At 50.9% G+C, this 17,083-nt stretch overlaps 1 protein-coding gene across 4 annotated transcripts in view; it reads right to left on the reverse strand.

Annotated features, from left to right (window-relative positions):
- CBFA2T2 (CBFA2/RUNX1 partner transcriptional co-repressor 2) overlaps window positions 1-16,829 on the reverse strand; it is a 60,922-nt gene extending 44,093 nt beyond the window's left edge. For 2 of the 4 annotated variants that reach the window (XM_065031831.1, XM_065031830.1), the window contains exon 1: window positions 16,690-16,829. In XM_065031831.1, the coding sequence (XP_064887903.1) occupies window positions 16,690-16,717 (28 nt within the window). In that variant the 5' untranslated portion in view covers window positions 16,718-16,829. The remainder of the gene's footprint in view (window positions 1-16,689) is intronic. The other 2 variants (XM_065031835.1, XM_065031836.1) reach the window with 2 other exon arrangements.
- Window positions 16,830-17,083: the final 254 nt, after the last annotated feature.

Below are 17,083 nucleotides of genomic sequence, written 5' to 3' on the forward strand. Positions count from 1 at the left end.
CCAAACACAAAAATATGGAAGAAATGAATAATCCTATTTGGAGAGAGTAAAAACCAGCCTGCAGAGGATTAAGCCTAGTCCAACAGCGCTGCAGCTCAAACAGTATTTTCCAGATCAATAGCAGCTCCCTTCGATTCCAGAGGTTTGTTCAAATACATACAGCCAGTTGTCATTTTGGTGACTCTCATCTGTAACTGCCCAACAGCCCAGGCTGGGATTGGGGGCGCTTCAGGCTCTGGAAGCCGTGCTGCTGGAGCTCTGTGCTGCAGCTGACCCGGGCACCACCCTGCTCCTCCAGAAAACCCAGTTACCTGCCCAGATCGGACATCTTCACCCAAGTCCTTAGAGGGCCAGCCCCTTTAGCACGTGTTTCTGGGTGCAGACGCAGGCGAGTTGATGTGCTTTGGGAGCTGTGTCCTGGAGCAGACACCCCGCTCCGAAGCCTGGGCTCCCGGTGCTCCCCACCACCTCCCCTGGGGAAGATCATCAACTAAGAACACGCACGTTAAAGTTAATGAAAGCAGGACTTGTTAGCAGAACTTGCGGTTTTGGTCTTGTCCCAGAAAGGGCAGCGTTTACAAACAAAACTACGAGCAATAAAACGCATGTGATGGATCCCAAGCCCTGCAGCAGGATCGTTATTCCCCAGTTCGTTTCCTGAACCTCCCTCCACCCATGACTTCCCTCCCGCGGGCTGTGGCTTTTCCCCTGATAACAGCTTTTCCTCCTTTATCTTGGGCTCCTTTCCCCCCTTATCCTGAGCTTCCCTCCCCTCCCTGGATGGCGCTGGGGGCTCTGGTCCCTGCCTGACCCTCCAGAGGAGGTGGCATGTCCCCATCTCATCACCTGCCATCGGGCAGGCACCAAAGGAGGCTGCTCCTCTCAATAATTACCTGTCGCTAACTTCGTAACCTTGATTAAAAAAATAAATAAATAAAATGTAAATTTCTCACCCAAACCACAGCCTGCCTTGGAGACGCCTCAGAAAATAATCCGCTGTTATTTTGTTCATTTTACTAAGTAAAACCACCAGGTCAGGGTTTTCAGTGGGGCTTTCAGTAGCATCCCAGTTTGGTGACTTTGCAAGTTCAGCGTTGCACAGGGCTCCCTCTCTTTCAACCTCATGAAACAACAACAACACATTAGGTTTTAAACGGGGATTTTTGGGGGGGGTATTTTTATTTGGGGTGGATTTATTTCTGTTTTTTAAACTTCTTTTTTTCCCCCTTCAAAGTCCCTCCTTGCCAGCCCCCTCCCTGCTGTCAGCTGGCCCTTCGGACCTAACAAATGGGGAATTTGGGGAAAGGAAAAGAAATTAAAAACAAAAAAGAGAAGCAACCCTTTGCGCCTGGCCCGGCATTCCAGCTCCCCGCTCCCGGCTCCATGAAGTCTGATTTAGTAGCACTGCTGGGAGCTATTAGTTTACGAAAGAAGCAGCACGCCCACCCAGGCGCAGACGACTGCGAGAGGCTTCTCCGGCACCGCTGCCATGTGCCTCCCATTCCACCCGGAGAAGTCGGAAAGGCTGCGGTTTCGCTTCGGGAGGGGAGCCAAGGAGAAACCAGCACGGCGGCGAGCGAGGGGTCGGGCTGGATTTCATCCACAGCCCAGTGCCGCCGCATGAGAAAGTATTAATTAATGGGATGCTTATTAAGAGAGTTCAGCCTCCATCCAGACCTTCCTTTTACCCTGCCTGTTGCTCCATGTTCTGTAACCACTTGTCCTTCCTCTTAATCACAGAATCCCAGAATGTCAGGGGTTGAAGGGCCCTGGAAAGCTCATCCAGTGCAATCCCCCATGGAGCAGGAACACCCAGATGAGGTTACACAGGAAGGTGTCCAGGCGGGTTGGAATGTCTGCACAGAAGGAGACTCCACAACCCCCCTGGGCAGCCTGGGCCAGGCTCTGCCACCCTCACCATCAAGAAGTTTCTTCTCATCTTCCAGTGGAGCCGCCTGTGTTCCAGTTTGCACCCATTGCCCCTTGTCCTGTCCCTGGTTGTCACCAGAAGAGCCTGGCTCCATCCTCCTGTCACTCCCCCTTTCCATATTGATCCCCAGGAATGAGTCCCCCCTCAGTCTCCTCTTGTCCAGCTCCAGAGCCCCAGCTCCCTCAGCCTTTCCTCACACGGGAGATGCTCCACTCCCTCCAGCATCTTGGTGGCTGCGCTGGACTCTCTCCAGCAGTTCCCTGTCCTGCTGGAACTGAGGGGCCACAACTGGACACAACATTCCAGGTGTGGTCTCCCCAGGGCAGAGCAGAGGGGCAGGAGAACCTCTCTGACCTACTGACCACCCCCTTCTAACCCACCCCAGGTACCATTGGCTTCCTGGCCACAAGCGCCCAGTGCTGGCTCATGTAATCCTGTGTCCAGATCCTTTCCTCCTTTCCGCTATCACACTTTTAATCTCTTTTTTATAGCCTTATTTCTGCTTCCCTTCTCCACTCTCTGCTTCCACCACCTCCCAGTCCTTCACCTGCCTCCATCCCTTCCCCGACAGCACCGAGAAGCCCCAGCATCCCCAAGAGTTGATCCTGAAGGTCAGCGTGGTCATGCCCAACCATTTTAAGCCAATGTTATGCCAAGCTCAGCCACCTGCATGGGTGTTTGCTACTTGCCTCTGCTACCCACCCAGAAATAAAACACGTATCAGCCTCTAAAAACCACACAGCACAGGGAACCAGGCAGCTCTTCTCCCCTCTCCCAGCTGCGGGAATGCTTGTCTTGGCACTGGGAGAAGGAAGGTAAAGCGTTTGGCTCGTTAGCCACAGCTTTATCAGCATTACAGAGCAGAGAGAGCAGCTCTCAGCCCCATGCGGGATGAGGCTCAAGAGCTGAAATCCAGAAGGGCGAAGTGTTAAACGTATAGGGGAAAAAACCACAACAACTCATGTGGGGTGTGTGTTCCACCAGATCTCCCTTTGGAGGTAGAAATAACAGCAAGATTAAGTGACACGGGTGGTAACGTGCAAAGCTTTCTAATAGCTGCCAGAATTCGGCCAGTTCGTTATCCAAAAAGGCCTGGTTTTGGTGTAGGATGGAGTTAACTCCCCAAAAATTCATATTAGTTCTGTGGTGGGAGATGCAGAGAGAAACAAGAGGAGAAAGCAACTGATGAAGCATCATTTTAGAGCCATCAGGGTTTTGAGATTCTCCAACTGGCTTCTATTAGGACTGCATCCTGTAAATAAAATAAATACATGGAAAGATTCCTTTCCAGAGGTGCAGGGAAGCAGCAGGTTCCCTCCCATGGCCCTGCCATTCCATTGCCCCAGAGGGGCTCGGACACGGCTCGAGGAGAACCAGGTGCGATGAATAAAGACCTGAAATGTTATTACCTTCACCTTCAGTCGGAAGCAGAGCCTGGTTGCAGATATACAGCTCCTGTCAACAGGAAGTTCATGTTTACAAGTTTCCAGGAAAAAACCCCAGCATTCCTGTCCTATGTGGTAGCTCAGTGGGGCCGCTGTCTCACGTGGGAGTTCTCAGATTGGTATGCTAGACAGGAATGAGTTTTAGCCGTGTAAAACACCCAGACCAAAAGATAAAGATAGGAAAAAAAACTGAAGGCCAGAAGGAAAACAATAATTCAGCAATTTGGTGGAAAATACACAGCAAGACAGCAGAGCCATGACTGGAAAAATAGTTTTGTAGCATCTGGGATTCACACTTCAAAGAAACAAAAGAATTTTAAGAGGATGAAAAACTATATTCAGGCACTAATGTGAATTTTTCTCCTCTGGTGGAAATCCCTTGTCATTCCCATTGCACTGTTCCTCCAAGGGTCAGCAGCCAAACTCAGCCCACGGTCACACCAGGGTGGCCCCTTCCCTCCCAACGTGGGACCATCGTGGTGGCTGCTGGTGATGCCGGATACACCAGGACCCGCCAGGATCCACCACGATCCATCCTGATCCCGGATCAAACCCAGATCGAGCCACCAGAGAGGTCTGCGTGCCGCTGAAACCACAGCCCGTCAGCAGATCCGCAGCAGCTTTCTGGGTTGCGCAAAGTCGCTCCAGCACCCCGCACGTCTCCGCAAACGGTGTCAGCGCAGCAGCTGCTGCCCTGCGAATTCACACCCGAATTTCGCAGCCATTTCCTCGTGCAGAAAAGCCACGTCAGAGCAAAACTTCAAACGCTAAACCTCAAGCTGAGGACATTATTGATCGCCTTCGGCAAGCAGAAACAGAATCATCCTCTGAAACTCGGACTTAAGTCTTCCCCTTCCATATAGTTATTAAAGAAAACCCACACCAAAAAATTCAGAAATCACACAACAAGGAGACATCAAGACAGCCAAAGGTCAAGCAGCCAGCGCTCTACCAACAACATTCGAATCCATAAATATTGATTTAGGCCATGTTGAACAGTTTAGTAAATATGTTCACGGGGTGCATCGGGCAGTTTCTGATCTGAGCACATCCTGGTCCCAGGGAATGTTTCTGTCTTGACAAATGGACATTTTTCCAACAGAATAATGATTCAGTTGTAAGATTCTTCTGAAACAAACTCACCCAACTAAACACAACAAGTACAGAAAATCAAGTCTAAAAAAATACAGTGAGTGTCTACGAAGAGAAACAGCTGAAGATAACCAGGCTGACAAAGCGCACAGCCCACCCACCCTTACAAACTTTCAGGATTTAACATGCAAAAGCTCGAGACCAACCCAGCCAAAGCCCATAATAGCTGGAGGCACCAGCCCCCGCCAACAGCACCACGTCTGTGCCGGACGCTGTAGCTGCCTCAGCACAGATTTTGGGTGACCCACCTCACCCGGGGTGCACATCTCCACCGGCCACACCAGCGCTTTCCATGTCAACCCACCAGCGCCAACAGCAAAACTCCCAGCGAGCTCAGAGACACGGGGAGGAGGGAGTCACGCAAAGCCCCCCAGATCTGTATTTCCATCCTAAGAGCTTAGGGGGCATCACAGCATCACCGAGGAGCTGCCTGCCTTGTACCCAAGCGTTTGACATCCAGGTGACACCATCCCTACCCAAAAGGACAGGAGCCATCAGATCCCGTATCATTTTTACAGAGGTAAAGGGGGAATTGCTCCCATTCTGCATGCTGGGCAAGCTCCCCGCAGTCACGGAGCCATCAGAGCACCCCCAGTCTCCTTTCCCACAAACCTGGGAAGATGGCAAAAAACACTTGGGAGGGTTCGAAGAGAAGACTCTTTAGCAGACTGAAAGGAGCATTTGGTCAGAAGATCGCATCGAAGAACTCAGAGCTCTTCCGCCCCCCTCACTGCATGTACGTACTCACACAACTGCCAAGAGCTACAAGAAGTGAAGTGTCTGTACGTTCAAGTTAATTAACAGGGGAAAGAGGAAGAGGCCAAAACTTACCTGCAATGCTAAACTCAGATTTAATAAACTTGAAACTTAAACAGCTGTCAAAATCTTCATTTTTTACACCACAAATAAAAAAAACCAAAGTCTCAGGAGAAAGAATGGAACATCTTAGTTTTAAAAAACAATAATAAAAACCTGGAGGAAGAGATGAAGAAGAGATGTTCATCAGCTAAGCTGCTTCAAAGTGGGGTTGGATTTGATGGCACAGGCAGCTAAAAGCAGCATTCTGGAAACAGCTGATTTGATTTGGCATTGTTGCTATTAAGAGAAGGAAAATAAACCAGCTCGAGCACACATTTACTTCCTCTATCATTTCATTAATCCTACCCAGAGCCATGGCTGAGGTGAAGTCGTGTTTATCACAGGCAATTCGGCTTCAGGGTGTGCTCTGCCCAGGTGAAACAGCCCAATGTGGGGCTGCTCTGAACTTCTCCCAGCTGTGTTTTGCTGATGGTCCTGAACGTCTCCACCTGTTTCTGCAGACGGAGCAGCTGCAGTGAAAGGCGAACACCTGGGCGTGCAGCCCTGGCCGCCACGCAGGGACAGCAGAGGAACGGCAGCTCCTGCCCTGCTTCAGGCCGTGTCAGTATTTGGATTATAAATGCTGTGTTTGTGGTTAATGAAATGTTGTGCACTGAGTTCAGCACAACTCATTTACATACAGCTAATGACCATGGTCACCTTTCCACTCACCAGCCACCACCAAACGCCTGAAGCGGGGTGGAAGAGATGAGCACCAGGTACATCACTGGTCCTACTCATGGCTGTAGGTCACAGATGCCCAACAATCACACACTTAGAACAAGCAGCACCCCTGCACAACAGCTTTGGGTTGCACCAGCCCAGCCAGGTGGGACTCACGATGCGCTGCAGCTTCTCCAGGTTGGCTGCAGCTGAACGCGGCCAGCACGACGTGTCCCCGGCAGCCGGGCTCGGGGGACCTCGGCTCGGGACGGGGACAGACAGAGCGCACGTGCTGTGAGCTGCTCCTCTTTGATCTGATGCTCCAAGCTCTAGTGCAAGTCCTTCTCATTTTACTTCTCTACACATCTAGTAAACAGATGACAAATACATAACCTTTTTAGAAGGGTGTGTTACGATAGGACAAGGGGTGATGGTTTTAAACTAGAAGAGGGGAGATTCAGGTTAGACATGAGGAAGAAATTTTTATCATGAGGATGGTGAAACACTATCCCAGGTTGGCCAGAGAGGTGGTGGATGAACCATCCCTGGAGACATCCCAGGCCAGGCTGGACGGGGCTCTGAGCACCCTGAGCTTCTGAAGATGTCCCTGCTCACTGGGGGAGCTGGGAAGGTCTCTTCCAACCCAAATTATTCTGTGATGGGATGGTCAAAAGATAAGAAGTGCTGGAGGTGCAGCCCACTAAAAAACTTCCATGTGTTCAAGAGTCCAATCAAACCGACATTCATAAAAACTCCTCTTGGGTCCCGTTTCCCATGACCTGCCTCCCTCTGTCTCCTGGGCACTCAGCCTCCCAGTTGCCTCGGCCGCTTCTCAGTACATCTTTGCAGGCGGGAGAAGTTCACCGTGAAAACCGAGTGTGGCTGTCTTCTTGACCCGTGCAGAACAGCTAATCCCAGAGGGATAAACCTGCTTTAATGAGGAAACAATAGGACCTTTAATAAAGCATATGCATTTTTGAAAAGCCCTACTAAAACATTCCTTAGTCTCTGGGACTGGACGATGGAGCTCTCAAATGAATTTTGTATGCGCCTGTCTCAAGCTGTGTAACATAACACGGGGCAGAGAGAGCAGACTGCTCGCTCTTGTTTGCAAGACACCGTAAAATCTGTAACAGCGCCGGAGGCAAATTTCCCATGCCAATTGACATCTGCGTGCCACCCCTTCAACAAAATGCCTGATCCTTGGGCTGCTGGAGGAGCCGGAGGACACCACAATCTCCAGCTCATCCAGCTCTTCAATTCATGGCACACCAAAAACGGGACCCAACATAGCAGGAGCTGACCTGTCCCCAAGAAAATGGACTAAACCCACCAGCTGGGTTCATACGGACCGACAAACAGCTGTGAGACGGCAGGAACTTTGTCAAAGCCAACCTGGGCTGCAGCTGAGCTTGTGACCCCCAAGGTGAACCTTCAGGCCCCTGAAAAACTGAGAATCAGCACCAGGTTTTACATTTAAAAAAAAAAAAACAACATTAGATTTTAAAACAATTCCTAATTACAACTTAGGTGTAACCTCATCTGGGTGTTCCTGCTCCGGCAGGGGGACTGGACTGGATGTTCTTTTGAGGTCCTGTCCAATCCCTGACATTCTGGGATTCTGTGATCAGGTGTAGAAATCCACTTTATGCTTATTGTACAAAAATCCTCAGGCACTTGTTTTCTGACCTCGCGAGACCTTGCTCTGGCACCACAGAAGAACCCAATGAACTGACATTTCAACACTTTCTTTTAACCTCAACTATAAACACACAACTGCTGAGAAAAACCAGTGATGCTTTGACATGACACAACCAGTCTCGTCGAGGGATAATTCCTGCGCTTGTATTGGTGACTGGAATTACCAGAGCTTTGCCAACAGCTTAATGAGATGGAAACTCACGCTCCCACTGCCAGAATTTGTTTGTCAGGCTGTAAACTATTTAGATGCCCCAAATATTTTGCTTCTGTGCTATAAAACAGGTGTGAAGAGGTGCATCTCCATTCACGGAGCCGCCGCTCGGAGCAGCCCAGCGTTTGGACAGGACCACGGGTGAGGGATTTAAATTCCTGGTACAGTGCGTGTACACAGGCAGCCCTGTTGGCTCATCCTCACCTTGGTTGTTTCTGTGGATCGACAGACTCATCCTGTGTTGGAGAAGCAGAGTTGGCACAGAGAAGTCTACTGCACGTGGTCACCTGAAGAAGCCCACGTATGCCACCGCTTCTTGCTTTTTCTTTGAGGATATCTGGAGAACTGGTACCTCCCCGGCCTTCAGACTGGAGGGACAAGCAGCAGCTGTAGAAATCGCAGAAAAAACAAACTTGTGCTGAGGGAGCACTCGTGCAGGGCAGAGCAGGGTGGCCGGTGTGTTCGGGGAGGCACCTGGGTACCACTGCGGCTCCGGCAGCCCCTCCTAACAAAGCTCACTCACAGGTCCCCGAGCACAGGAGATATTCCTCAAATAACATCAGGTTTCCACCAAATGGGGCTCTCAGAGCCTGGATGGCGGCTGGGTCACGTCTGCCCACAGGCCACCCGGCGCAGGAGCAGCTCCACGCGGTGCTGCCAGGTTCTGGGGTGCACCAAGAAGAGCGTGACTCTTGCAGATCTGGCTGCTGGGAAGCGGATGGCTCTGCGATGACGATATGAAGTTTAATACAACTCAGGCTCAAACAGGAGGTCAGTGTTCAGGCTGACACAGGTGATCTCAAGCGAGGCTTGAAGGTTTTTCAGTGCTGCCCAATCCGCGATGGTTTAGGAGTGGGAGTGCATCTCTGAAAGAACGTTCTTGAAGAAGAAGGAGTTTCTCAGGAGTTTCTCACAAAGTACGGCCTGTATCGTTACTCACCACGGGAAGGTGATCCATTAGCATCTGTAGTGCGAAGAGGGAAGCAAACAGCAGAAGGAAAGCAAAGCGCTAGAAAGGATTTCTGGCTAGAATTCGATGCTTTAAATCTTTGCGTGAACACGGGCTGCGGGTTGCAGAATGCCACACTCGCATCGCAAATGCAAAATGGGCACAAGGCTTCCATCCAACTCGGATTTAATGGCACAGAAGATAGATCCGCTCTTTGAGAAAAATCCCAATTGTTGATTTCTATTTTGTCTGGCGATGGAGCACAGTATTCCTCCTTCCTTCCTGCCAAAAGTGGTGGTAGTACCATGTACTTTGAAGTAATTACAGAAGCTCATCCCAGAAATGGCTGCGTTTCAAACTACGGAGGAGATGCAAAAGTGGGGAGTGGCTCCCTGATGGATGTTTAACCTGTCTCAGACCTCGCGGTGAAAAGATGCTCTCACCAAACCAAACCAAACCAAACCAAACCAAACCAAACCAAACCAAACCAAACCAAACCATCGCTCTTTGCTTCCAATACCTGTCCAGTTTGTTTCCGCTTTGCCTTCCTGACCCTGCTATGGCTGGAAACTCCAGAGCAGCCGTGGGCAGGAGATGCCTCGCTACAAGATGCTCGGCTTGATACAGGGTTTTTTATTGTTGAACCGATGTCAAACTCCTTGGAAAAACTGGCCAACGTTTGACTGTGCCAACCCTGCACCCCCCCAAATACACAGCCTGGGTTTTGCAGTACGCTTGGAAGTGTTCAGTATTCTGATTATAGGTAAAACAGCCACAATTATCCAAATAAAACTATTACTATATTGGGCCTTAGATCATAAATAGAACTTAATGGATTTTATTACATCCCAGGAAGCAAGAGCTACAGAAGGAAAAGTATTGCTAAGAGTGCATTGCTACTACCTATCAATTTCTCCTAAACGCTCAGCACTTAAGAAATACCCAAAGAAACACACTGCTCCCACAGCATAACTATTGCAAATTCCCCTCTGAGCTCTTCCCTTTTAGCCAGCTCACATGGTACGTTTCAGCAGCTGAAAATTAAAGGGTCACAATATTGAGCCTTCAGGTATCAAGTTCACAATGGAAACAGCAGCTGACATGGAAAGGGTGCTGCTGAGCACGGCGGTAATAATTCTGTTGCCTCGGAGCTGGAAGCAGCTCCCTAACACAAAGTTTGTTATTTAACTCAGTGAGAAATGAAAGAAAATGCCACAGCCGTGGATTTATTCCTTACACAGCCTCTTTCAAATCATACTCCAAAACTGGAGCCACGCCAGCAGTGAGACTCTTTAACTCAGGCTGCAGCATCCTCTTTAATCCAAATAACTCCCTTTCGAGTGCCAGTGGATGCAGTGTCAGTGACAGCCTAAATAAGGGCTGCTTGTCCTTCGAGGCCATGCAAGCTCTTCTGTTGCAGTCCAACCTCCAGAAGCCTTCACAGGAGCCAAACACAGCTCTGTGCCTGGGATCCACCAGCAAACAACATGAAATCACGGAATCGTGGGATGGTTTGTGTTGAAGGAACCTCCCCAGCTCCCCCAGTGCCCCCCTGCCATGGAAGGGACATCTTCACCAGCTCAGGGTGCTCAGAGCCCCGTCCAGCCTGGCCTGGGATGTCTCCAGGGATGGTTCATCTACCACCTCTCTGGCCAACCTGGGCCAGGCTCTCATCACCCTCATGGGGAAGAATTTCTTCCTTACATCTCGCCTCTTCCAGTTCAAAGCCATCACCCCTTGCCCTGTCACTACATGCCCTTGTAAAAAGTCCCTCTCCACCTTTCCTGTAGGTCCCTTTTAGGAACTGGAGGCTGCTACACAGTCTCCCTGGAGCTGCTCTTCTCCAGCTGAACACCCCAACTCTCAGCCTGTCCTTCCAGCAGAGTTGTTCCAGCCTCAGATCATCTTTGTGGCTCCTCTGGTCCCTCTCAACAGGTCTGTGTCCTTCTGATGCTGGTGGCCCCAGAGCTGGACGCGGGACTCCAGGTGGGCTGTGTCTGATAGCCACCAGCCCCGGCGACCTCACGGAGAAGGACAGGGCCCAGGAGGGCGCCCGTGGGGCCACGGGCAGCCAGCCAGATCCACACCTGCTTCCCGGCTGCCCCTCCTCACACCATCCAGGAAAAGCCATCTTGCCACCCCAGGGAATCCCCACCTCTGCGGTGACAGCCCAGGCCTGCTGTTATCTCCCAAACAGATGCATTTATTCTCTTGAGAGCCTCCCACGCCTTATCTAGCTGGCAGTTTCCAAATGTCGATCGCCAAGTCCAGCTAAAACCACTTTAGGCTCTTAAGGGAACTACTCCTGCAGCGCAGGCGCCCCGCGGCAGGTCCAGCCGGGACGGGGATGGAAAACACCCCCTGCACCCCGTGCCGGTGCTGCTGTAAACAGGACCTGGCACGGGAAGGGATGTACAGTTTACAAAGATCTCTTGCTTCAAGCAAATTTGCCTCTCAACACATGGCCAAACTCTCACGCAATAAATTAACTATTTGGCAGCCCCTGAACTAGCGCTGGAGCCAAACCAATTAGGGTTTAATGTGATCCCAATTTCCTATTTCTGAGATGGGGGTTGAGGAGGGGGGGACAGAAGGGGGAAGAGGAGGGAGGGAAAGCGAAGTAAATCCCCTCCTGGTTTATAAATCCTTGCTAATCATCCCAGATAAACCTGTCACCCACAGCTCTAAATCTGTATTTGCACTTGCGTGCTCCAAGGGACGCGATGGGAAAAGGCGCATTGGACGCAGCCAGCCTGACTCCTCACATGTGTTTTCCATACTTGGGAAATTCAATCATTTAAAAAATATTTACCAAGCTTTGTCTTTAATTAGAAAAACATGACGACGGATAAGGCAAGTTATTGTTTCTAAGCTAGAAATGTCAGAGACCCTAATGATGTCAGAAGATAAACCCCATTACCGAGCCACGTACACGCTGCCAGGGCAGAAAATGTTTTGAAGGTTTTTTTCATCTCCCCTCAAAGTTCAGATCTTTACAGTCACAATTCATCAGCAGGTTTTCGGCCCCTACCAAATCTAATCAGGGAGGAAGAGGAGGAGGAGGGAAGAGTCCTGCCTGTGGATCTGCTAGACAGGGTGTCTGAATGCAAAAGAGCTTCCACAGCAGGGGAGGAACCTGGGAGCCATTTGACTCCTTTGTGTCTGAACATCCTGACTACAGCACCTCCCCTGCACGTGCAGTTACCTGCCATCACCTAAGATAAGCAAATTAATCTCATCCCAACCCGGAAATGCCGCAAGCAGAGATATCCCCACCCTTTAAAACAGTGTTAAATTAAGTTTCTGCTTAACCAAGACCCACCAAAATGTTTGCTCCAAACAATATCGCCACAAAATGTTGTCTTCCACAACACTCACAAAAGAAAAGAAAGCTGACCGTGCTCCAAGCAAACAGAGAGCATCCCGGAGCTCTGACAACATGCGACCGCACAGATGGAGCCCACACTACAGCTCCGTTTGCTCAGGCGCCGCTGACCAGATGCAAAGAGCCTCTGCAGACAGGATGCACAACAACTTAGCAGTATAACGCAAATATTTGTTGGCTAACAGACACAAAACATAGCCGGGATGTAAGGAGGCTAAGCACTGGTGTGCTCACCACTCATGGGAAGAAGCCCAGAGAGTCCTTGTCAGCCAGGCGGGTGGCAGGGAAGGTCCCTGGATCGTGTCAACCCAACCACCCCTCACCAGTCCGTGGCCACACCAGCCTACTCCCCCTTACGCCCACCACGTACAGGCTCTCCCTGTCTTCTTTCCCCTAGGATTTTATACCATCTTCTCTTCCCCCTGTTGCCACCTGTCAGAAATGGCGTGACAAAACGCATACTGAAGCCAGATGGGAATATCCCAGGTGATACATTCGGAGCAACTTGCTGCTGCAGCAACTAGGCACACGATTAGGAAGTGACAGACCAACTCCCGAGAGATCATATGGATTGAAAAATGCAGAGGTATTTAGTTCAGGGAGAATCTGGTAGTGATGCCAACAAACTGGTGTGTCTATCGAGTCCACTCAAAGAGCAGCAGTCATTCTGCAAACATTCACTAAGTATTCATCCAATTATTTTATGACATCCACTGAAAACACAAGCCAATGCTACACTTCCCATTCAAAGCCATACCTGTAATGAGAGAATTCTGTAATATTTCAGAAGGCTTTAAAGTGTCACCTGTGGACCCAAAGCCAAGACAATGGCATGCCATTTATCTTCTGAAAATATACTTGCAACCCAAGGTTGAGAGCCATTATCAACTACTATCTTAAATATTAACATAAATCTACACTGGAGAAAATCCCTTCCTGAATAGTCTGATCCTTTAAATTATACCAAGACTGCAAAACCAGTCTTTGAGGAAAACATATGTGCAGATTTTGAGTTTGAATTCCAATCGCCAGATAAGTTACTACCTGTAGAAGTTAGTGCTTCTCCCTCTAGAGGGACAGGAAATGGAGTAAAGAACATTCTAGCTGAGCTCTAAGGTCAGGGCTGATCACCCTGGAGCGCACAAACAGGCAAACCGATGTCCAGCGACACCTTCGCAGCTGAATCAAGCACGGGTGTGCACACGTGTGGTGTGGCAGGGAGAGATGCGAAGGTGATGGGGACACAGGAGAAGTTTCTGCCCCAGACAGTGGCTGGACAAGTGTCTTCAGGAAGGTGGTTTTCAGCCTAGAAGAGTTCCAGGTAACTCTGTCTGGGTGGACACTTTGCCTCCGGGACTTTCTGCATCAGAGGGGGAGAGACAGAATCACTTCTCACCTTCATGAGTCTTTGAGCCACCTCCTTCTTCTGAAGTCAAAGAGGTTACTTCCGATACGTGCCAGAGAAAGGGAAACCCAAGCATTCCTTCTCTTTCCAGTGGTTCACAGCAACATCTCGAGGCAGCTGTGAAGCCTTGGCAGCTCAGGCTGATAGAAATGACACTCAGCTCATTATTCCACTCCAGTCCTGCTTTTAAGAGTCAACTATGTGAGCTCTACCTGTAGTATATGCTCTTTTCTATACTCAGAGAAGCTGCAAATAAAAAAACACTTTTCCTTTTCTCTGACTACTTTAACAAGTCAGTATATTTCACTCTCCTGAACTCCAGTGCAAGGGAAGAGAAACATCTTAAGCCTTTCATTTTACAGCGTATGAAAATCAAGACTAAGACCCTGAAAGATCCATTTTAATTTCTGCCCATTGGAAATATCCATGTAAGATCCCAAAGCTTCGAAGCAGTGCCACATTTCTCCTTTCCTTACAGATCACTAGTTTCACACTGAGCACTGATCCACTTCTCTTAACACACACCCAAAGAAACCAAGCAACCTCCTGACATTGCCAGTGACTGTACTTATAATACAGCAGACACCACTGGGCTAATCACCAAGGCAATAATTTGTGCTTATAAAAAATATGAATCTACAGCTGATTATTCACTTTCTTGAGCCCAAAGATAAAATCCAGCAGTGTTTTTGGGCAGACACTAGGCCCAAGAAGTAAGTGACGTCTTGTGCCAGCATTCAGCCCGTTCAACAACTGGCACTAACAGGACATCGTTACCTGCTCTATCTATAACGCTGGCGCAGGCTATAACGCATCTTTATGTGCTTATCCTTATAAAACAGCTGTATGGCTCACCGGGGTTACCATTAGCACTTCACCAATGGATGCTGAGCCACAGTTGTACTAAAGCTGCACGAGAAACGATGCTTTAGCTGCTGCTGAGTCACCCGAAGCATCCCAGGCGACTGTCACCCCTCTGGCCAGGGGTTATGGCCTTGCTGTACCTGCTGGCATCACGTCAGTGCAATCGCCTCCTGACCTGCTTCTGTCAACAGGACCCAGATGAAAAGCCCTCCTCTCAGACAGGGTTTAATATTGCAAAACTGAGTGGCTATATACACATTTATACGTTCCTGCCACGATCCAGAAAACACTCAACTTGCCCAAGGTTGCAGAAAGTGCCACAGCTGAGAGAGGAACTGGCTTCACATACCCACCCTGAAGCTATGGCTTTAGGCACAAGATCTCTGTCTCCCTTCAATTATTTTTAAGCAGGGTTTCAAAAGCTCTTCTCCTTCCAGTGCTCAGACTAAGAGAAACAGAGAACATGACCAGTCACTGCACACACCATCAAGCTGCACCATGAGCAGACACACCAGGTGGGGCTTGTTTCATTTACCTCCTTGCTGCCGAAGCCTAAGCCGGCTGTCCTGGACTCCCCTTGCAGTCAATAAAAAAGGCCCAGACAACTCCAGCTCATAATTCATCTCATCTCGAGAGAGGTGTCCAAGACCGATGAGATGAATCAGCCTCATAAGTGCCTGTTCCTTCACTGAGATTGCAAAGGGAGCTTGGAGAAAGGGGATCAGGCACAGGGGGCTGACTTCTGGACAGTGAGGGTAAAGCAGATGATCTCACCCAAGCTCCTTTTGTGGGGCCTTTTCTTCGAGGCACACAAAATAAATAGCCCTCCCTGGCAGCGAGGTTTGGAGCCCGTCCACCAGGTACCGGGGTTCTGCAGAGCCACGTGGATGTGAACACAGCTTACTCGCTGCTGAGCCCTCCTCCCATCGCAGCTTCCCCATTAGCTTCAGCATCTATCTCTACGTTGCTTCCCTGTGAGCAATCACACTTCATTTGAAAATTCCCTCATTTCCTCTGAGCTTTGGGACATGCTTTTAACTGCTTTCCTCCTGTCACTGAACCATGACTTATCAACAGAACCATGATCCAGCCGGTGGGTAAATGGCCTGTCCAGGCTCTCAGCCTCGATACCCGGTACCCACGGACATCGTGGCTCCGTCTGGCACCTCTCTCCTCAGCCTGGGACGGCTCATGGTCCGTTCCTGATTGTGGATAAACAAATGCTGTGTGCACAAGCACAGATGAGAAAAATGATCACGAGGTTAACGTGGTGAGAAGCAGCAGCTGACCATCTACCCTGCTCCTGGGCAGCAACAACGCGCTCCCCTGCTCACCTCGCTGCAGTCAGAGACAAACCTGTTTCGAGAAACTAATGAAAATGGGGCTCCAATTATTCACCTTCCCAGCCCCACGTAGCAGAGGATGCTGCAACAGACAGACTTCAGGTTCATACACACGTGTGCCTGGTCAATGCCCATCCCAACGCGTGCTCTGGGTCTGGCCACTGCCAACCCCCCAGCCGGCTCCTGCCGTGCCGTGGGGTGACGGGGGTGCAGGCAGCAGCCAGGGATGGGTCATAAAACCCAGCCAGCCTGGACATCAAACACAAACCCAGCGGGCTGCCCCGCAGGGGTGCTGGTTTACAGGTGGGGGGTCCCCCCAAAGTAATTCCTGGCCCGGCTGCCCAACATTCTGAGGAAAATGAACCACATGCGGAGAAACACACACCAACCGAACACAGTATCACAGTATGTTTGGGACTGGAAGGGACCTCAAAAGATCATCTAGTCCAATCCCCCTGCTGGAGCAGGAACGCCTAAGTGAGGTCGCAATTTTTTACATTTTTGTATATAAACGTGTGCAGCTGGAGGAGCGCGGAGGGCGCAGCACCGCTCCCCGCACCGCGTAACCGGGCAGGGCAGGCCCGGGGGGGCCGAGCCCGGCGGCGGGGCCGCCCGTCCCGCTGCCTCCCGCTCTCCCCTCCGCCCCCCGGCCCGGCCAGGCCGAGCCGTCCCGCCGCCCCCGCCCGGCCCCGGCCGCCCCTGGCCTCGCTAGGCCCTTCGCCCCCGGCCGAGCGGCGCCGAGCGGGTCGGCGCCTGCCTCCCCCCTCGCGCCGCGGCTCTTACACTGGCAGCCGCCCGGGATCCCCACCATCGCCCGGCTCCTCGGCGCCTCCTCCCGCTCCCCGCCGCGGCCCCGCCGGCCCGGCCCGGCCCTTCGCCGTGACGCTACCGGGGGCGCGGCCTACCCGGCCCGGCCCGCCCCGCAAGGCCGCGGGAGGCCCCGGCCTGCTGTGGGGCGGTGGAGTGGGGTTTGGTCGGAGGAGATGGTTTCTGTATAAATTTAATGACTACTTTTCGCCTAATTGTGGTTTATGTCGTCCCCAAGACCATCTCACCTTCCCATCCCCTCTGCGCTGTGGTCTCCCTGCTACCTCAGAGTTGTGACAATACCTGAGGGCTTAGTCCACAGCCCAGCACCGGGGCCTTGGGTATTGTAGCCGAGGTTGGTATTGATTAG

Source organism: Columba livia, chromosome 16, assembly GCF_036013475.1.
Source record: "Columba livia isolate bColLiv1 breed racing homer chromosome 16, bColLiv1.pat.W.v2, whole genome shotgun sequence".
Lineage (NCBI taxonomy): Eukaryota > Metazoa > Chordata > Aves > Columbiformes > Columbidae > Columba > Columba livia.